Source organism: Anser cygnoides, chromosome 13 (assembly GCF_040182565.1).
Source record: "Anser cygnoides isolate HZ-2024a breed goose chromosome 13, Taihu_goose_T2T_genome, whole genome shotgun sequence".
Taxonomy (NCBI): Eukaryota; Metazoa; Chordata; class Aves; order Anseriformes; family Anatidae; genus Anser; species Anser cygnoides.
In genome coordinates, this window is record NC_089885.1 from 8,517,316 (window position 1) to 8,539,821 (window position 22,506).

At 44.2% G+C, this 22,506-nt stretch overlaps 1 protein-coding gene across 4 annotated transcripts in view; it reads right to left on the bottom strand.

The window, feature by feature from the left end:
• MAMLD1 (mastermind like domain containing 1) overlaps positions 1 to 22,506 on the bottom strand; it is a 256,950-nt gene that overhangs the window by 25,375 nt on the left and 209,069 nt on the right. For 3 of the 4 annotated variants that reach the window (XM_067004997.1, XM_048080186.2, XM_048080192.2), the window contains one exon: positions 6,501 to 8,210. In XM_067004997.1, the coding sequence (XP_066861098.1) occupies positions 6,501 to 8,090 (1,590 nt within the window). In that variant the 5' untranslated portion in view covers positions 8,091 to 8,210. The remainder of the gene's footprint in view (positions 1 to 6,500; positions 8,211 to 22,506) is intronic. The other variant, XM_048080198.2, reaches the window with a different exon arrangement.

Genomic DNA, 22,506 nt, shown 5'->3' on the forward strand with positions numbered 1-22,506 from the left:
TCAGCACGGTAGCACCACTTTCCCTATACATGCGAGAGAAGAGGTTCTCTCCTACCCCCACTGCAGAGCAAAAGGAAACAACTGTCTGTTGCTTAAAGCTCAAAACCACAAAAGCATTTTTTTTTTAAGAGTTGATGCAGAAACTGCGCGCAATGGCACACTGCTCTGCTCATCCCACCGCTGCACAGCACCGCGAGGACGGGACGCACGGGATACAGCAACCAGAAAGCTCTTTAAAAGCAGCCTGTCCGGCTGAAATTTGGTGACTTGTCCTAAATTTCTCCAGGATAAGTCATGTTTCCATCTGTGTTCACAGCGCATAAGCACTACTACTTCCTCTTTTCTTTCGCCACCAAAAAAACGGACGCTGCCAGGTCAGGCCGTACACACGCCGCTCGCTGCTCCTGCGGGGAGCGATGAGAAATGCCCCCAGCGCCCCCACAGGGGTGTCTGCATCCTAAGCACTAAACAGCAGGCAGAACGTTCTCCATTTTATTAAAACTTATCAGCTAACAAGGGAAAGACTGGGCTGCGCTGCGCTGTACAGCCCCAGCACGTTTCGGAACCACGAGGGGTGGGGGGCTGCCAGCCCTGTGCTCAGGATTGGGTCTATTAAGAAACTTCTCTGCAGATTACTCCCCCTAGGCTGATGTGCTACGTGAAGTCCAAACTGCTTTCAGCACGACAGATAGCTAAACTGGAAGGAATGGTGAGCGCATTAGGCTGAGCTGCTGGAAATAATGCCTGTAAACGTCTTAAAACACACGCCAAAGAACAGCGAAGGTTAAGACGTGGCTACAAAGACTCAACTACACCAGAGAAATGCTTTGAAATACCTGCAGTCTAATATAAGAGGACACATGCAATTTAAAAAACAACATGAAAGAGCAATAGGGTAAGAAGATCAGATCTGAACTGATTTATTCTTTTTTTTATCTTGACTCCTGCAGTTCTGAGAATACTAGATTACTGTTGGCGTGCTCAGGCCCAACACCCTGCTTCTTTCCACAAGTTTACTCCTTTCTTTCCCAAACTCACCCAACATTACTTACTTGCAGGGGAGGGCAGGGAAGGGGAAGGTGGCAGTGCAATCGTTTCTGCCAAGCTCCTTTGCGGTTCTCTTGAAAGAAGGGAGGAGGTTTGAAAAAAAAATACCAACCCCGTTGCAACTGCACAGCTAAATATAAATTCAGAAATGACCATTCAAGAAGATGTTTTTACATCTGCAGAGAGGTCAAACTCCAGGCTCAGCCTTATTGCTCTCTGTAATCCAGATTCATCACCAGCTTCCTTTATTCGCCTAGTCAAAGGCACTTAATTAGCTGAAGGGCTTGTTGCTGTGCCTTCAAAAGCTCTCCACTCCCTCAAAGGCTTTGCTCTGGTATTGTGCTACCATGGCCCTTTGAAATCAAATCTGTTTTTCTTTTCCACAGCATTAGTAAAAGAAAAAAAAAAGTAATATTTTAAAAACTTTTTTTCAGTGAAAAGAAAAGGAAAAAGTGGAGAAAAAAGAGATGATGAGCAGGAAAGACCACGCAGAACTTCACTCAGAGTGGCTTTAAAGAAAAGTTTGACACTTAAAGAAAAAAGGGAAGGGTCAGGGAGGTGGGTAGAGGGAAAAACAGATAAAGCTGATAAAATTTGTTACTTCTAGCCTTAATAATACACAATACTGCAATTTGTTTTATGTGTTAGGAAGACTTCTTGCGACATCTTAGAAATCCCAAATAAAGCATGATTTTTTCCCTGTATTTACAACATGATTGCATGTACTCAGAGGCTGGGGGCTGAGATCTCTGCTTTTCCAAACTCTTAACCAATCTGAGCTGATGAACATAAAATGCTGCTGAATCAGAACAGTCCCACCTACCATTCACGGTGTGGTGACTTTTCGTGGGCAGAAATAAATACATAGCAGAGAACAGCCAGGAATCACTCCGTAGTATTAACATTTCTATTAGTATTATATTAATAAAAGCTGTATTTTGTATTCCATTATATTTATTTAACCTTTAACATCTAAGCTCTGGGTCAGTTTGCTCTTTATAACAGTGCACTTCTGCAGTTTTGTTTCTATATTTAGAGTGCTCATGCTCAGAAACAAGATTTTTTGTTTATTTTTTTTCATTGCTCCTAGTATGTTTAATCCAGCTCAGGGGTTTTGGTGTATCTCCTCAGCCTATAATTTACTCTGCCAACCCAGATACTGTATTGCTGCTTTTACCACAGTTAAAGAAATACTATCTAGCCCTTTTCAGAGCTTTTTGATCTGCAGCATGTTCTTCACTATCTCATGCAGTCCACATATAGTAAAATATATTCATTTTTATTGCAAATGATATTATTTCTCTCTGCTTCTTCTGCTATAATTTTTCTTCTTCCATCATTTCTGGCAATGGAGCTGAAACAAGCATACCCTTCAGTGACAGCCCAGTATACAGCTATCTGGATGTCAGCAGGAATGCGGCGAGCTCTAAGAATAGCACATTTGGTTCCTACAGAGCAAGTGCAGCTCAGAAATGCACAGCGTGTCACACCCAAACAATGGCTATTTATTATCCATGGCCCCTCAACAAAACAAGCTTTTAAATTGTGTTTGCTTTTAAGCACGTTACGGAGCAGTGGGCAATGCTGCCCTCCTCCCCAGCGCCCTGAAACTTTAACTTGGGCAGACTCGGGCTTGGAAAACTAGCGGTCCCCCAAAAGGTTTCTTTTATTCCAGCCTGTGTAAAATGCAAAGATCAGCAGCTCCCCTTCCTAGCACCAGGAGAACCCTCCTTTCCATTCACAAGGACCCGTCTCTGTTTTTACATTGGCAGAAATAAAAGAGCTCTTCTGAAAGTGGTGTGGTAGCAGCACGGCTGAAGGCAGAATTGGGCCCAGTATTTCTGACATGCCAAAAGGGACGACCTGCAAGTACAAACTGCATTTAGACATGAAAATCAGGGAGATGCCCAACTACTCAACCTGCCTGGGCAGATGCAGCCTTCCACGCACCCAGAAGCAGCCCACAGAAAGCCAAGTGGCTGAGCTGAAGCCCAGAAAGCAGCGTGCGATAGTTTAGGAGACTCCTTGGCTCTCTGGCATTTAATACCGTCTTTATATCGGGGATTTATGAGCCCAGACTTTTGAGTGTAATTTCACTCAGCAAGCATCAGTACTACATGAGTAAAATGAAAACCTGCACATATCCACGGGAGCACTGCGAGCACCACCAGGCTTTGCAGTATCACACAATGCAAGCTGTCAGTGCCTAAATCAATATCTGTCAATGCTCAACAATAAAGACATAGTGCTTCAGATGTGAAAAGATTAGACGTTATCAGATTTACCAGTTGTCCAGGCGAGATGGGCTGGGGGATGCGGACTGATTACACTGAAGAGACGTAACATTAAGTACAAAAAGCGTGCGGCTGGGAGGCACCGGGAGGAACCCAGCTCGTGCAACGTGGAGTCTTTGCTTTAATACGCATTAAAACAACAGCAAAAAGCTCACTCTGGGTCTATGTCACAGCCGCTGCTCTCTTCCCCATGTTGCTCTGCCTGCTACAAGGATCAAATTTCATGGTTTATTGTTCTCCCTCCAACTGGCCACCATCCACATTCTTCTTCTGCACAAAGCTGCACCTCTCGCTCAAAAGAAGGGAGCACTATGCCTTCGTTTTATAAATTTTAGTCACATTTACAAACACACACACACACCGAGTAAGGAGATGACTTTTAAACACTAAACAACATTCCAGGGAACGCTGCTATTTTTCTTTCAGCATATTTCTGTGAATGAGGCTAAAAAAGGCAATTTTCCACCAGGCAGTTACTGATTTTTGAAGATGGAGAAGTTCTCTCTCGTCTTCTGAGTCTTTAGCTTCTTGCCTTTTAATGAAACAATTGCTCTATGTTTGAGGAGTCCTATTCATCACCAGCCTTAGGAGAGGGTTGGCACTGTGGTTCTGAAAAGCTCAAATTCTGCTCAGACACACTGCTGGAAATCAAAACCGCAGTCACTGAAGCTACTTCGTTAGAGTGAACTAAAACTGTTACACAGCAGGCTGGGTCCCAAATTCCACTACGTTTCAATGTAGATAAGAGATCCATTGCAGACAAATAACAGATCTACGTGCTACGTTCAAACAAACAGCAAGTATCCCAGAATTTTAAGGTTTCATACCTCAAATAGTTTTCCGTTTTCTGTCATTCTTTCACTCAATAAAAATCATCTTTTGTCATTTGCTTTTAATTCAGCACTCAAGTTCCACTTTCTCCTATGAGATTCACAGTAAATTATGAAAACCTAGCAAAATGTTCTGCTCCTGAACATCCACCATCCTTCTTAGGCAGCTCAGCAGACTGTAAAACTGAAGCACTGTCATCTGGTCTGTAATTAATGTAATAAGTCTTACTTGTAAAATGAGGGAGGCACCATGAACTTACCTAACTCGTCTGAAAATGTAAGATGCTCATCACCTGTAATCATTGTCTTAACTGTCCTTGATCATTACTGATAGTTGCCAAATTATAGTAACTCTCTGACACTAAGAACCAGCTAAAAACGCAGCCCAAGCAGAGCAGTGGGAAAGTTGTTGAAGAGGGGCGATTTTGGCCAGTTAAAGAGATTCACTGCAGGATTTTTTCTCCCTTTTTTTCCCTGGTTAATCAATGATGTAGGGGTTCAGAGGTGCAAGACAAAAATGCAAAGCAGGGAAAACTAGGGCACAGGAAACCTCAGGAATCCAGCAGGGACGTGGCAATTCCACACACCCAGCGGGAGTCAGAAAAAAAAATATATGCTCAAAGGTTATGGACATACGATCAAAAGCGATCATGTTACTGCAATTTAACAACTTACCAGCCATCATCTGAGGTGCAGTAAAACACCGTGAATGTATTCTTCACCCACACTGCCTCCAGAGTAAAACGTCTAATCGGCAGTAACTCATGGAGCTGCAGCAACTCTCTCACTTTCAGTTGTATGTCCACGCTCTTGGATCCTAAGCCCGAAAGGCTCTCTGTGTTGTGTGCAATTTGGGTCCTCACATGCCTAAAGCAACATACCGGCTTCAGGCTTTTGTTGAATTAGGGGCCTCACACTGATAACTCTTTGAAGTGAACGACATATTCTGTATCATTACATGCTACATGTTTGGAAAAGCAATTTCAGCAAGCCACCAGCTCTTCCCACCTGTCTGTTTTCGGCTGTTGCCTCAAAGCAGGGGAGCACCGAGTGTGCACAACTTTGGGTCAATCCCACAGCAGCACAGTGGAAACGCACCTCATTAATTTACCACTAAGAGGCTGACATTTAGCAACCATCCCCTTATTTCTCATTGCTGTCATAGGAAAAGGTTACACCAAGCCACCCACACTGAGGAAGTCCACCTCTGTAAGAACTGGACACTTGGCAGGTAGAAGAGCAAAGAAACCCAGGGCCTGGACTGCATTCCCCAGCTAAGCACAGCTCTCTGGAGCAGATCGCTGCAGGGTTTTGGAGATAAACCTCTGTTTTGCTGGGGGAGAAGCATTCTGATGTGTCACAAGGAGTCAATGTGAGCCTGTGTACGTGGCTGGGCAGCTTTAAAGGTTCTGCTGCCAAAGTGCTGGCTCTGCCTGACAAAGTGGCTGGCTTCGGTGGTGAGGTTCAACTTCTTTCCTCCTATTCTTCATAACAAAAAGACAGATATTTATTGCTCCTACCTGAGCTCTCAGACTGAGTCCCCAAGCCCTTCCTTGCTCTGAAACTTTCACAGTACATCTCTCTTATCTGGTGTAGTAGCAGAAAGTGCTTCGCACCTCTCTTTGGGTCTCAGGGAGAAAGTTTCTAGAGGGAAACCGTGGCTGCTCTCATTCCTGCCAGCTGCATTTTCATGTTTACCAGCTCAGTTGGTATCGAAGATCAACAAAGGGTGGGGAATGGCCCTCATCCAAAGCAGGGCATTGCTTCTGGCGAATGCTGGTAACAGGTATTTCAAGTCTGCCTCTTTGCTATTCAGGAGCTGTACTGTTTGACCTGCTGTCCATGAAGCAGTCATATTTTAACTTCACTTCTCACCCCACCTTATCTTTTCTAGCCTAAGAAACATAACGCGGAGATTAATTTGGTCAAAGGCATCAGAAAAAAAAAAAAGACTCCCACAAAAAAAGAAGACAGGAAACAAACTGTGGAAGCACCTCCACAGTTAACAATATAAGCTAAGTAAGAACACAACCTATACATTTAAAAATAACTTATTTCAGTGGTGTGAAATGTGTTTTGCCTAGCAGGACAAAGTTCTCGGCTGGGCTGGAAGTGACAATGGATGGTGGAATTACATTTCAACCGAACAAATAAAAGAAGTTACTTTTTATAACTCTATGATGTTGTTATTGCCTTGCTGATGCAAACACTGTGCACACCCCAGAAGTTCAGTGATGTCACATTTGAAACACAAAGGAAAGCAAAAATAAGAAAATGCATGACTCAACGTCTGCATGTAGGACCTAGAAAACAGCAGAAGCGCTCTTACCTGTCTGTTTTGAGATGGCAGCGTGGCAGGCTGCATGTGTCTCTGCATCCGATGCGGCTGCTGCATCAGCTGTCGAAACTGCTGCTGGAGAAACTGGCTGTTGTTAGCCTGCTGGGACTGCTGGGCGGCTGGAGACTGCTGCTGCTGCTGCTGCTGCTGGAGATAGTGAATGAGCGACTGCTGCCCTTGTCCTGCTGTCAGAGGTGACATCTTTTGAGTGGCTGACTCTGAGGCAAAGTGAGACAGTGGCTTGGTGTTATTGAAAGAAAACTGGTCTTGGCTAACAGGGCTCTCATTCACTAGACCTGGCTGTAAGCTACTGGATGGCTGTTGCATAATTATGTGCATATTTTTGGACTGGTTTGTAGTCATTGATTTAAAAAGCGAGTTCTGCATACTTGTGGGGTTGTTGGTGGGAGTGATATTAGAGATTAATGTACCTTGAGGACTGAACGGCTGCTGATGCAGAGCTGGGCTCGACAGCTTCTCTGGCCTGTACGGTGGAGAGGGTCCAGTATTCGTGGAAGCCATGCTGGCAACCAAGTTGTTCTGTGGACTTTTGATATTGCTGGCTGGCAAGCTGGCTGCCGTCAGGGCAGGCAGCATGGAGCTCTGCGGGCTGAAGGGCTGCTGGTTCAGAGCTGGACTGGAAAGCTTCTCAGACCCGTAAGGAGGAGAAGGGCCGTTGGATGGGGTGCTGCTGGAAGTCATGCTTGAAAGCAGGGTGTTTTGAGGACTCTGAATGTTGTTTCCTGGTAAGTTATTAGCAGGCATACCAGACACCATAACGTTTTGAGGACTGAAAGGCTGATGGTGTGGGGATGATCCTGCCCTATAAGGGGGAGAGAGACCAGGAGGAGACATAGTTGGCCAGCTGGGAGCCTGTACTTGTTGCTTAGTAGTAGACACCTGCTTGCTAGCTGCCAGCTGCTTTAGCTGCTGAGCGTGCCAGTTGGAGCCAGGTATGTTGGGTAAGGGTACTGGAAGCATGGGTGGCGGCTGGTTCTTGCTCTGAGCCGCTGTAGAGATGGGCGATGCAGCGGGTTTGTTTGAGGGAGGAACTTGGAAGTTAGCTCCAGCAGATGACGGTCGCATCTGAGGAGATCCTCCACTGGTTGGGTTGCAGCCTGGAGAAAAGTCTTTGTTAGCAACATGGTTCTCCAAGTGGGAAGTCTGCGGGGAGGACTTTGGAGTGGTACTTATGCTTGGTTGAGAATGACTCAGCCCAAGTGGTTCTTCGGCCTTGCTGCCCAGAATCTTCTCCAGATCCAGGTCATTGGGAGAAGGATCAGGCATCTTTGTCAGCTCTTCCAACAGGTCTTGCAACTCTTGGTCCACAGACTGTAAGCTGTTTCCTTTCTCATCATAGTGGACAATGTTGTTAGCCTGTCCTCCTATTGACCCCTTCTGATTTATTTCTGTGTTGGGCGGCACAGAAAATGGGGAGCCGATGCCACTGCCGTTCATGTGATTGTTTTCGAGGAGCACTGAATGACCCGTGACTCCCATGGAAGAGGTGCTGTGACTAGTGGAGAAGGGAGAACTTTGCATTTCTGGACACGCCACATTGGGATTGGTACCTTGGCCCATGGAAAGGGTTACGTCATCAAGACAAAGTCTTTTGCTGTCATTTGGGAAAATGACATCAGGCACACCACTGGAGGCAGGAGAGCTATCATCTTCCAGTTTTCTTTTAATGGATCCCTGTAACTGGGAAAATAAAAAAAAGAAAAAGAAAGAATCTGTTATTGACCTTACTCGAACACCCTCTGAAGCTCCATGCTGTAACACTGGGTTAGAGATACTGAAAATTAAATCAGACAATTAAAAAACCAATCATGTGAGACAAATTCAATCAGGATTTAAGTGGGTGCAACTTCACTGAAATCAGAAGAGTTATAGTCAGACAAAGGCTGAATCTCACATGCTGGCCTTAAAACAGATGTTAAAACTATAAAATACTGTCTGTCATGTGAACTGTAATAGAAGTTTTTAAAACAGTTTCTGGTACCATTTCAATTAAGACATTATACTCCCTGCATAACAAACATGCCAGCGTTTTTATGGTAACATTTTTTAGGTCGAAACAATGGCAGATCTGAATGAAACCCTGGACTGAATTTAGCGACCTTCTGCCAGTGACTCCGATTAAATTCAGACCTGAGACAACTAAATTGTTTTACATTCTTTATAGGCAGAGCATCTGAAATAACTGGCATACTTTCTAAACAAACCAAAACAAAGAAACAAAAAATCTCAACTATCTATCTAAACAGACTTTCAACTCTCAAGCTCCCTAATCACAGATGTTTTAGATTTTACAAGCCAGTAAATAACTGCTAAACTCTTAATTTTTGTTTGTTTTTCTAAGTCTATGGCAGCATGGGACTTGTTATTTTAAAGGATTGCAACTCATTTGTAAAAACTGAAATATTTTCAAAATACAATGATAGAAATATCTTGATCCTCAAGAAATGGTAGAGTTGTAAATCCGCAAATCCCAGGGAAAAAAAACTTCCTTATACAGAAAATGAAACCGAAAACAATGTCTCTAGCACTAATTCAGTGAGATATGGCAATCTCTTCCAAATATAATCATCTGCGGCTTTCATTTCTAACAACCTTGACCTGTATGTCATAGGATTAATCAAACATTAACATTGCTGCTTCAAGTTAAGGGAAATAAGCCTTCTGTTCTTGTATAACAGTAGAGGGAGGTGGCGTTTACAAAACTATCTTGTCAGCAATGGGGAAACCATAGAAAGTCACTGTTCCTCTAAGCCAGCTCACGATAAAACCTCTCCCCGCCCTGACCGACACTTAAAGCACTGCTAGTCACCTGGTACCAGGAAAAAAAAATCACATCTAATACCACCTTGTACCATTACAAGAGAAGTGCCAGCATAACCACATCCACTCTAGTGCTGCAGTGGGTATGAGTAACTTCTAAATTTTACACTAAATATTAAGCACAAGAGCCTCTACGTCAGTGCCAGAGGAAGCTGAAGCATCAGGGACTGGATTATTCCTCTGGATCGGGGAGGCCAAAATTTGCCTAGCTTTAGGAAATGGAACAAGGCCTAAATCTCCCAAGTGTTGGTCTAATGATGGATCAAATCATCATGTTTTCCCTCATTTTCTTTGATAAAACTAAGCCAGAGTTGCATGTTTCAACAGATGTTGCCCCGTGTAGGCTGAAACTTGTTGGTAGAGCGTAACTCCATGTATTTAAACCCAGACACGTATAGAGAATCTTTACAGGGGCTTCGCACGTCCAAAACAAACACAGCGCGTTCCCAAGTTGCACCCTGGGAACCTCGAGGCAGGCGCTGCTGTGGGATCTCTCGCACTTGGCCAGCTGACATGCTGGCATGCACATCCTTGCCAGTGCTGCTTTTTGCCATAGGACATTCCTATGCTCTGAGTTACTGGGGGAAAAATTGGGCTTTCTAAACACTTCAAAGATATTCTTTAACTGTTGCACGGGGGAGTAAATGTGATGGGAAAACAAAAGCCCATTCCTCCAAGACTATTGCTACACGTAAACAGGTAAAATAAGGCCGTGGTGTTCAGAAGGTATGGGCGTACCAAAACTGGGACAAGATTTTTAAATAGGATTCTGTTCCTTACTCCTCATGAGAAGTCTGTCTGGAAGAGGCGCAGTGATGTTAGCTAGATGTTATGTCCTCTTGAAAAGCAAGGCTCCTGTTTCCCATCTGAATATTTGCAAGGTGACCATAAAGACCAGAAGACCAATTTCCCCCAGTGCAGGCAGGTACAGCTCCACAACATTTTGTAGTATTGCACTGGCTTAAGATATGTTTGACTACAGCCCCAAATTTGAGAAAGATACTATCCTTAAAGCGAACTAAAGACATCGAAGAGTAACTTTGGTCAGAAGGGAGATCTGGGTATCATCAAGCACATCACAAATGAAGAAAACAGACGACAGTATTTCACCAGGCACTTAAGTGTGAAGTATCAAGTACAAACAGAAATCTCTTCTTGGGCTGGATGGACTAGCTGAAAGCTTTGCTTAAATACTCCCCACTTGAATGCACACGACTGCTCCTCCCATACCGCACGCTGTGCTGCTGCAGTCTCTGCTAGGAGCCAGCACATCTCCCTAGATCCCCTGTGGATGCTCTCCATTCGTATGCCCCTGCAGCAGCACGGACAAGTGCTGGACGGAAACGCAGTGTCTCAGGGACACGGGCTCACTCAACCACGCCATCACCACTGAGGCACGATGACTTTTAGGACCAGGATCTCCTGACCTAACTCATTCAAGCAGCAACTAGTTGCAGATCATTCCTCTAGCACGCTCAGACATCTCAAGACCACCATGTCTGTAAAGCACCTCTATCCTTTTCTGGACTCTTCCCTTACAAAAGCCATTTTTATTGCACATTTCCCTCATTTGGCCCTCGATTTCCCTAGGAGGGAGCTGATTTATTTCAACTTTCTCCCCTTCTTTTGAGAGGGTTTATGCTATTTGACAAAATCAGGAGAAAAGAGGAGAGCACCAAAATATGTTCTTTCCCTTTCTCTGCAGAGTAGTATACTGGGCAGCTTCGTTCCAAACTGAATACTGGGAAATGAATATAAATATTACATAAACATGTAACACACACACACTTAGGGTGGCTGGGAGCTGTATATGGCTGCATATGGGAAAGCCCCATACGTCCAAACACGGGCTATGCAGACAAGCAACAAGTGGGCTCTTGTGACCTTGTCAAAATTCACTGCACTAAATTAGCATGCACATGCTAAATTCTACTAGGGAATAGCTGGGAAATGAAGGCAGGCTCTCCAGTTTGGGGACCATCCGGTTATGAGGTGTCCATGTTCTCAGGTTTGCTTTGGAAGCGAGCATGCCACAACCCCGGCACTGCTACCCTCTCAAAGCGAACAGGCGCGCTTCTGGGAAGGCCTGAGTTACAAACGTGTCGCGCTGCTAGCTCCTAATGGTAGTATAACAATAAATAATAACTGTTTACACTGCTCCTTGCCAGGCAGCTATACAGCGCGGTTACAAACATCTAATTTGTCACACACTACCTCTGCGCACAGCAGCGAAGCCCCGTGCGTGGGCAGAGCGCCCACAGGCTGAGGGCCGGCGCGCTGGGCCCGGCTGCCCGGGCCTTGCCTCGCTGTGCCCCCGCTGCATCCTCTGCCCGCTTCTTCCCAAACACAGGCGATGGTGCCAGCCCCCAGCGCCTTGCTGCTTCTCAGCAAAGGCTGGAAGTGGCAATAAATGAAGCAGAGAGATCGAGTTGTCTATAGATACACACCGTGGTGGTGCCATCAGATTTTAGTAACATACCGCACGAGCTTCTCCCTGTTGGCTCAGAGCCTCACCAACACTGTGTTTCGTTTCTTACTTTAATCCCAAAACTGTCCTCAGTTACCCTGCCAGCTCTGTGTGACCCAGGTTGCCCCATGGCCCTGCTGCCAGCCCGTGCTAACTCTCTTGTCCCTTCGTGCCTTTGCCTGCAGGGTGGCTGGGAGGAAAGGGCCACTGCGGCCAAGAGCCGGGGAGAGCCTTGCTGCAGCTTTCATCTCCCTTCCACCAGAAAAAAAAAAAAAAAAAGGCGAATCTAACAGGAGATTCCTATTTAGGACAGCGTAAAGCAGAAATGAGAAAGGAAAACTGTTAGGTGAGGTATTTCTGTGCCTCTTCCTGGTTTCTGCAGCCTCTGTCAGAGATTCAAACCTTGATTTAGAGCAACCGCAGGGTGCTGATTATTGATCTGCAACCACCCCACCCCACTCACTGCCACTGAGCGATCCAACCTACAGCAGCGATTCCCACACCTACGCAGCCTCTTCGCACAAGAACCAAGCCCAGTGAGACACTGCCATTTTGAAACCACTTCTGTAGAGCCCTCACGGCGTTCTCCTTCGATGTCTATTCCAGCTCCCTCCATCCCCAGCACAGGCCATCACTGTTGGAGACCCTCTTGACTTCGCATTAAATATATTGATCTGGGATACCCAAAACGGGAGTCAGATAACTTTCTTTCACCAGGAGTCTTAGGACCCTTGTAACTCCTGGGAAAACCCAGGTGTTGGCTTCTCCAGCATCCCCTTGAGACCCCACAGCAGACTGGGTCTCCAACTCTCCTATTTTTCAAGATATATTGCAGACTGTTTTTTCCCCTCTGCAAAGTAGAAAATCTGAGATTTGCTCAACTGAACTGACCAGAGAACCTTTCACTCTCTGTCTCTTTCAAACACTAGACACTGCCAAAACTGGAAGCATGTATTTGCCAGAGGCAAACTGTTTGCAGCATTCAGCCATCAAGACTTCAGTCTCTGTGGCTTCAACAAGCTTCAGCGAGAGCTATCTGCCCATCAGCCCAAAATGTTTCTATCTGTTCTGACAAAAACAGTCATGTAATGAGAAAATGAAACTGGCAATTTTCCATATAAAACAAGAAAACTTCACAATTTTTCTCCTGTGCCTTAAATATACAAGTTGAAAGGTCTGTGCTCTATATTGCTCATTTCTCCAAAATCTAATTTTAATGACCTGCTAATCTTTGCAGACAGATTGTGAAAAAGGTGAGAATTCTACTGTGCGTTTGGAGGCTGGAAAGTGGATTTGATATAACATTACCTTTTAAATGGCAGCAGTTACTTGTAGCCCTGCTTGAACTATCAGACCTGCTGCTTTCAGTAGCAGGCTGGCTTGCACATGAGCAACAAAACCCAAATGCTCGTGGGCAAAGATCCCATTTAACAACAGCAGAACCTGGCACTGCATTAAGTGCATTTAGCACATCTGCAGATTTGCATTCGTGCATGCTGGTTGCCGTTTGGTAACAGAAACTCACATTATATATCAGAATCCAAGAAGAAATGCCTCCTGCTGAGGCACACAGTGAGTAGCCAAAGCAGTCCATGACTACCACCAAAAAGTATGCTTCCACATCTCAGGCTACAAGGAGAAGTCAAGGGGGCTTAAGCTACTGAAACCACCATTCGCTGTCTTCATGCTAAGATTAAGCATAAGCTAAAACCTAATTTTTCCTACTGCTTTAGGCTGGTTGACCCTTCTGATTTCAAGTGATTTCAGCATGGGTGGACTTAAAGCTGTCATTTCACATTGTCACAAAAAGATCAGAATGTGATTCCAAGCTACCAGAGATGTGTGCTAGGCTTAAAAACAATAATAGCCCAACTGCTCAGCTAAGAAGTACGAGAGAAAAGTCTGCTTTGGGGTCTGTTGGGTATTTGCAAGCTGGAAAGGTGGCAGATCCATTCACAATGAGGTGTGGTAGCGAAGAAAAGATTATGAACAGGGAAAATGCACAGGGCTGGATTTCCTTCTATTCATCACGCTCATGGAAATAGGCAATTGGAGGGGAGGATGTAGGAAGAGGAACCGGGGATGTAAGCAGTCATTTCAACCATGAAAGCACATCGGTTATTGGCTAGCTTGCATGTATTATGTGGATAATTTTTACCTGGAACTAGGGCTTCTCCCCGGTGTGTAATTTACAGTGGCGATATGAAATCTGCCATCTTTAAAAGAGGCATATTAACATAGATTGGAAATTGCTGCTTAGGCTATTTAGATGTAGAATGACTCCCAAACACTGCTGCTCCGTGTGTGTAACTACATCTCCCGTCAGCACAGCAAACACCAGTTCACTTGACACAAGCTTGCTGTGACCCTTTCCCCGTGACTGCCACCACTCATTGTGATCTTCTCACGTTATTCCCTCAAGACATCAGTGCATATCTTTGAAGGAACCCCAGACTACGTTGAAAGAGAAAGAACAAAACTGCTCCTACTTAATGTATGTGCACTTTTAAGTGGTGACTGCTGATCTGTCACTTTCTTTCATCTTTTGCCTCCTTTCCTACGTAACCATGCAGTGTAGGAAGTAATCCTGGCTGCCAATACCTAGAACTGCACGCTTTGGCTGGTAAGCACAAAAGTCCAAAACATCATGACAATACAAAAACAGAAAGACGTGATCTTACAATAAGTTTAAACCGCAGAAACTAACAGGAAATTCAACCTGGATTACGAAGGGTGTTACGTATCACCTTTTCTATAAATCTTAACCAAACATTAAAGGGAAGGAAATACTACAAATATGATTTTCTCGTACTGATTTATGTGAATACAGTTAGGCTCATATTGACAGAAATACAGCTGATCCACATCCTGCTCTAAGTTGGAAGATCTCATGGGCTACATAGCAGCAAGTTTGTGAACAAGGTTTTTCTGATGACCCTCGTCTAAAATGATGGGCAACATCCCTAATGTGAAAGTAAAGATATCGATGTAGGGTCAGTTCCAAGGAGAGAAAAAGTACATAGGCAAAAATATACCTATTTCTCCATCCCAGAAAAACTGGCCACACAGAAGAGACAAAGTAGCATTCATTGTAAAGAAATATATACATATATTATATATATATAATATTAACATATTATATATTATATAGTATATTATGTATATTAATATAAATATATAAAATATATTATATATTATATTATATATTATAATATAATATATATTAATATATATATTTTAAAAAAAAAGAAGATCCAGCAGTTAGTTTTGCTACTTTTCAGGGCAGACAGAACTACCAATCTCATTTAAAAGGCACTCAGGGAGATCTGCCTTATCAAAACAAACATTCAGCATCTTCCTATCTTGTCTTTCCTTAGCAATTCATCTGCTTTCAGTATTAATGGCATTGTTAAAAATGGAAATTTTTCCAGGGGAAAAATTGCTGTTGACAAATGGATCTGGAGGAACAGGACTACTGCCTGCTCCTGTGTTGTACTGCTAGCAGGAGATCTCTGTGCAGATGCCTCTTAATTAGTCATCCGAAGACTTGCAGCAATCACGCCATACATATTGTCTGGCTGCAGTTTCCACATTCCATGTAATGACAAGTGCTATTAATGAGACAGCTGAAGACAGAAGAAGTTCTCTGCCTTTCGGGTTTTAAGCTGTAGTACAAGAGCGTTGCTTTCATATCTGGCCGTAAATCAAGATCAATCTGAGGCTCAACGCCTTTCCATCAGTATTACCTCATCTTACCTCTGTTTTAATACCAGCAGTATTGTTTTATATCTTTTTTTATAGTCCATTAATTTCAAAGTCCTATGGAACACTTTGCAGTAATTTTGTAGACTACATTAATTTCTCACGACAATAGCTAAGTTGAAGAATTGCAGATCGTCTCCACTGAGCAAAAAGTGATGGTTTTGCTACTTGGGTCTTTCGGGATTTGAAAAATACTTTTCCTTCTTCTTTTCTAGCCCCAACACTGGCACGGTTATGCAATGACCATAGGTTAACAGGAGCTAAGTATAGGGGACTGTATACGTTCATAAATCATGAGGTAGGTTTACCATTTACTAGATAATCAGATAAAATCCAGTTTGTCTTTTTTTTTCCCCCCTTTTTTCTGCTAGATATTGCATTATTTGTTCAAACCCCAGAAGATTTACCTCCTGTATTTCTCTCAAGCTGCAGGTTCCATTTTGTCAAAAGGTATCGTTGGGGAATTAACAGCCTGGAGGCAAAGCCTTCAATTAGGTCAAACCTGGGGCCAGAAAGCTCTCAGGTTCTCAGAGCAATAAGAAACAATGGGATTTCAGTCTGAAAAAAGGCAGCTCTGTTTCAACAGCTGAAGTACTTACACTTACTCCCCCAAAGAATAATAGCTCCAACCTTACCTGCGAGGCCATACTTGAATGCTAATGCTGCGTGGCCTTATATCAGACCGCTAAGTGGCCTGCTTGCTTTCTGTACTGGGAAGTATTGCATTATTGCATCCAGAGCTCTCCACTAGGCTTAACAGGGGACAAAACATCCAGAAGAGCAGTTTGAATTTTTTCCTAAGTGGCATCAGAAGCAGGAGCACAACTCTTAGGTAAGATGGAACAAATGGGTAAGGTAAGGAAATGTTCCGAATGGCTCCTCCCTGACCCATTCACCCCATGCTTTTGTTCCTCTGTGCTTCAATAAACTAAACAATAAGCAGGATATTGATTAATACAGAACCATAAAAACAAACCTCAGTTAGAGTAAAAAGCTCATGGATCTAGTGAATCTCCCGCTGAAGCTGGGTGTAGAGAGTCTGATACAGCCAGGAGCAGGGATGTTTGGTAAAGCAGAAGAGTCTGGCAGTGAATATTTGTCTCTGACGGCTTCCTTTTGAAGGCTCCGTCTTTCCCTGCACAGCAGCTCCGCCATTCTCAGTGTACCCGCTCTGGAATAGGAACACGGCTCATAGGCAGCCTGTTATTTGCAGCCTTCTTTCCTGCACCAGTGGGATGACCGGACCAGCCTGTGCCTCTGGCTCCTACAGCACACACTCCTCCAACGCTACCTCTTACTTACCCAAGGACCATTAAAGGGCTTCTGCAAAACACTGGTGCTAAAAAAACAAAACCAAAGGCACCCCAGCCCCGAAGCCCTCATCCTGTAAAAAAGCCCTTGAAATCCTGGCCTCACTTAAATATTTATTTTAGGACACTGGCTTCTGCAGGGATGCGATTTCACTCTTTGCTCTTTTATTAACTAAAGGAGTGAATTAAAAATACGCAGGATTTGGAAGAATTCTCTCCAGCAGAACGTGCGGTGCTTCAGTTACTCAGATTTTTAACCACAGAACCTCTCAACTTGTTACAGATACCAGTTCCCCTCTGTCCTAGATGCAGTGTTAATCACACATTCATCACTGCAAATTGACAACATAAATGCTGACTTGTGCAAACAATGTTAGAGAAAATGGTGTTCTTGCTGCAGAAGTGAATTACACAGCCTTTCAAGCTCTCCACACTTCTCGGTTTTATGTAAACTCTAATTCCTAAGCCTTTGTTCTGCCTTTAAAGGTCACACAGTTGAAGGCTATGAAGCATAGCATGTGTTCCCACTGATATTAAAACAATGTTTACTATATCATGCATATAAACGTAAAGAAGAAACAGTTTGCAACCTGCTGTTAATAAGAGATGATTTATGAGAGAGCATTGTTCTGAGTATCAACATGTGGAATGTACAAATCTGATCTTAATCACGCACAGTGATTTTTTTGGTGTGTGTTTTCAAGTAAAGCCTCCACAATGCCCTACAATCACACGAACTTCTGGTGACACTGTGTTTGACTGATTAAACTCTTAATCTCGCCAGGGCTTAACTTCAGGAATACAAGCAGTCTCTTCAGATTCAAGCATATGATTGCACATTTGCAAGATCAGGATTTCATTTGCATATTCAAATTGCAGAACTGCATCTTCCCTTTGTCTGCGTAAGGCCAACTATAGCACTCCAAATGCTAAACAACAACCGTAGAGTTGGACAGTATTTTTAGCATCTCTGTGGTGCACTTCTATCTTTAGCTGCTGTGTTCAAAAAACAATCCCAGAGGACACTGCATAGCTAACATAGCTCAGGCTCTTCATCATGTTCAATTTTTCTCCTGAAACACGGTGAAAGCAGACTATATGAGAGGCCAATCCATGGCCAGACAAGGTTTCCTACTGTCCTGAGCAGAGCAGAACTGTATCGAAGGATTAAAACATGCAAACATGAGAGCGTTCTGCCCTGTGGAGGGGATGGAGGTTGCTGTGACTTCCTCGGGGGGAAAATACAGCTCTACACCCTGATTGTGCTCTGTGCAGATAAATCAAGGAGGACAGTGAAGGATTTCTGCATGTTGTTTCCTAGCAGGATGTGTCCATGGGTTCATGGCAAATTTCTGGTCAAAGTTTAACCCTGCAAGAGAAGTTAATAATTGAACTTGCCAAATCATCACAATTTCTAAATCCAACTGCGTCTTGTTTTTACAAAGAGGCATCTTAAACCAGTGAGCCATTTTATTAGGCTCATGCTCGTGAAACAAAAACATGTGTTAGCTCTTGAGTGCCAAGTATCATCCTGGAGGGTTACCAATCCCTGTTACAGATTTTGTAGCCAGACTGTAGTTATCTGTCATAACAGAAGAGGTAGTTTTGAATACACAGAATGAAGCACGTTGCTCGGTTTGGGAATACTTTACGTGGTGCTGGTCTCTGTGTAGAACTATGAAGGAGACGTATTGTGGGGGTGTAGGGGAGGAAGAGCTTAAACCTGCCTGCTGACTGCACTCAGACTGTCTCATGGGAGCCTCCTGGAAGGCTTGGGTTGCCCCCAAGCCTGTTCCTTCATTCTCTAGAGGTATTTTTGAAAATGTCTACGGCATCACCAGTTCCAACATGCAACCATAGCAGCTAGGTCAAGTCTGAGTATGGAGGAAGCATTTTAGAGTCATATGGATGAGGTATTTCAAAACTACAGGTTTACCACAAAGAGAGAAAGAACTCATCATGGGAATGGCTGTACTAATCAGATGATTGATCTCTGAAACTTCGAATCTGAAATGGTTTCCACACAGAGCTGGAGCAGCATACAGAGACAACAGCCTCTAGTATCTTGACATACAGAGGGAGTGCTTCGGGAATCCCAGATATTCTGTTAAGGTGAAGGGAAAGGAACTACGTAAAGGAACTATTTTTTTCATGAAGTGCCTTAGCTGAGGTTTGCAGATGAGCCTAGTTGAACTAGACACTTGGCTCCAATTTAATTTTAAGGGGACAAGATAACATGAAACTCCTTAGAAAACCTTAGACCTTGTGAGTGCTTCACAAACAGGCTCTCCATCTCCCCATTTACGCTTCCTTTCTCTCCCATTGCTACAGGCTTTCAAATGCTGTTATTAAAGTTCTTCACATGGTAAGGGGGCTTTCCAAATAAAATTGCTTTCAGTAGTTCCCTCTGCCCTGCCGCGGGTATGACCGTACTCCTGGGAGGTGTGTGAACAGGGGAAGCAGCCCCAGGGCCAGGAGGGTGGCATCAGAGCAAGGCTGAGACGCGCAGGCAGCAGCGGCTGGGCAGCAGCACTTACTGTGTGTTAGGTCTGCAACACACATCTGCAGATTTCCTCCCCTCTCCTCTCCTCTTTGCAATCCAGCACGTGTATCAAGAATATCAGAGCTATTCATCTGAAGTGCTCACATTATGTAACAGCAGCGTTGGCTTAAGAAGAAAAGAAAAAAACACAGTTTTTTTTTTTTTTTCTGAGCCCTTTCTTATAAGACTTAATTTTTAAACAAGTGGAGGCTTCCCCACACCCAGATGTGAGGCTGACATCCCATGCCCTCCATCCTGCTGAGGGCTCCTCAACTCGGGACTGTAGTTTGCAAGATTCGGCCTTCCTAAGCAGTAGTGATACCACAGGAAAACTCACTGCATAATTCTGGTCATCAACAGTAAATTACCCTTCCATTTTCTAACATAGACATGCTGTCTAGAGATGAGCAAACATGTTTTTTAAAGGTCAGAGCATTTGAACTACATGAACCTAGTTTAGGATGAAAAAACTGTTGTTGTCTTTTAGTTATGACATTTCAGTTTACCCACAAGAATTACACTACTTCCCCTTAAAGTTTTCAAGCCCATGAATGTATTTTTTCTTCCAGTGTTGGAAATCGATAAAGGTAAAATGCTAACGCTCTTTTTCTGTGTTAACTTAGCCCAGCTGTCACCAAATCCACCGATTTGTCAAGAAGACAGCTATTTCTCCCCCATGGGCTCGAGCTGCCCACGGACATGTGTGTGGGGATGCCCTTTGTGCCCCCTTGGGAAGGGGCAGGAGGAACCCGACTTGCCTGGGAAGCAGCCCAGGAGAGCCACACGTGGGCATTCCCAGCAAATTCTGCAAACCTGAAGGAAAATAGAGCTTAAGGGCCAGTAACTTTCATTTTTTTTCTGAAAGCATGGAAGAAACTTCCTCTTTCAGTTACAGTTAGGCGGCCTGGTGGGGACATAACTGCTGCAACGATCAGGAAACGACGGTCACGTCGGATGGCCCTGCTGAGTGCCGCTGGAGAACTGCACGGGCCTCCAAAACCGGGAGCAAACACCTAGATTTGCTGGAAGTGCTCCGATTTGTCACAAAAGCCATAATAAACAGCGGTGTGTCCACATCCACCTTCGAGATGAAGGGCATTAAGGGAACTGCAAGAGCGCCAGTTTAACCCCAGGCCAGGGAGCAGAGGGTCCCTTCGTCTCCAGGGAGCCACCTGAGGTGACTGCAGCACTTCTGCCTGGAACTGCTGGCAGCGGCGGAGGGTAGGGTAACATCTCATTTCGGTGGCACAGGGGCTGTCACGTACTGCTCTGTAGCAGGGAATGTAGCTCAGGGAAGCTTCTGCAAAAGGACTAACTCGATTACTTCCAAGCGCCTGCCGTGGCTGTAACCCCTCACCTCCATCCCGATCACTATGCGAAGCTCCTGCCAGCTCAGTCTGGGCCCCGACAATATTTCCAGCATGCATCATTAAGCATCGACACGTGTTTCGTAAGTCTCCCGTTCCCAAGATCCCAATGGAGCCAACTTCTCAGTTGCAACACTGAACGTCTGACCCAGCACCGGCTTCAGCAGAGCCACCCCTGGTGTCACCGTCACCAGCCTCTGTCCCGCTGGTGGCACGGCCAGCCCGGCGCACCTCAGCCAGCCGTGCGGCTGCTTCGGGGCACAGAGCTCCAGTTCTTCAAAACGAACCTACTTCCCACTGAGGTTGCTTGCGGGGACTGCAGAGAAACTGTACCTGGTTTCCTCTGCTTCAGCCACCAGATTCGCCCGACGTGATGTAGGAAACGGGCAGGAAACGTCAGCCTCACGTTTCACGGCACTTCTCCCCCTCCACTCCGTGCCGTGTCTGAGCAGCACCAGCACCTGGCCTTGCACTTGTACAGCCTTTCTTACACACATTTGAAGCTGATACAGGGCCAAGTACAAATAAAAAGCTGAATACCTTAACTATTTATTTTTTTTTTATGAAGGAGGCTTGACACCCTGCATCATACCTATTTGTACTCAATGCTGAAACAAATTGCACATTTTCAACCACTATTTTTTTTTTTAAGAACCACAAAAAATTAAAAACCTCAACCTATTTTGTACTCCTTCTGGTACCTCTGCTAAGAACCGATATTTCTGGAGCTCTGTACAGACATGAGAGGTGCTGATGCCCCAGAAAGGCGTACTATGATTAAACCCAGGAGTTAGGCTTCAGCTATTAAATTTCTCCCTTTCATGTTCATCTTAAATTTGCTTCCATTAAAAAATCCAAGGCAGAAAAACAATGAAGACAGAGTCCTTCACCTTGCTTCTTTGTACAATCATTTGGACAATGGATGTAAAAAAGCACTTTACTAACCTGGCAGCATTTTATAATCACAGGTGAAGATCACAGCATAAGGAGTGAGGAGGTAGAATAAGACACAGCATGCTTTTCTCTAATAAAACTACCCCTCTTTTCTTCAACACCTTAAATTGAAATGCAGTTTTCCTGTTTTGCCTCCCCATTAACTACATGAGAACAAGGAAAGATAAATGTCAAGTGTATCTTTAAAGGAAAAACGCACCACAATTCATCAGTCCTCAAATGAAAAAAAAAAATCATCTCCTGCTTCCTGGATTACTCCTGTCTTTGTACAACAGTTATCTTACCCTTTTGTGTTTTCTATTGATTGCCAAGAAAACAGCCAATATATCATTATATAGATTATATCATTATATCATTAGCGAATTTACAGCTCATAAAAAACCATCTAGCATCTTCACCATGACATTTACGCTGCTGGTCATTTCTGAAGAATCCAGCCCGTGCTACCTTTTGTCACGACTGTCAGAAGTAACTCCCAATACTGAACCCACGTTAAAGACCTGCGTTACTGCTTAACCAGACACCAAGAATAACAAACACATGGGAGAAACAGGGTTACACGAGGGTGGACTTTGCATTTAAGGAAGTTTCTTTTCCCAGCAGCACACTGCGTGTTCCTCTGCATGGCGTTTCCTTATTTTCACGAGATAAATCTGTTCTGTAGCGAGACAGACACCAACTCAGAAGTGTCAATATGAGCAACTCCCTGAAAACAAACGCTGCTCGTTTATTATACAGCATTTCTAACGTGGAA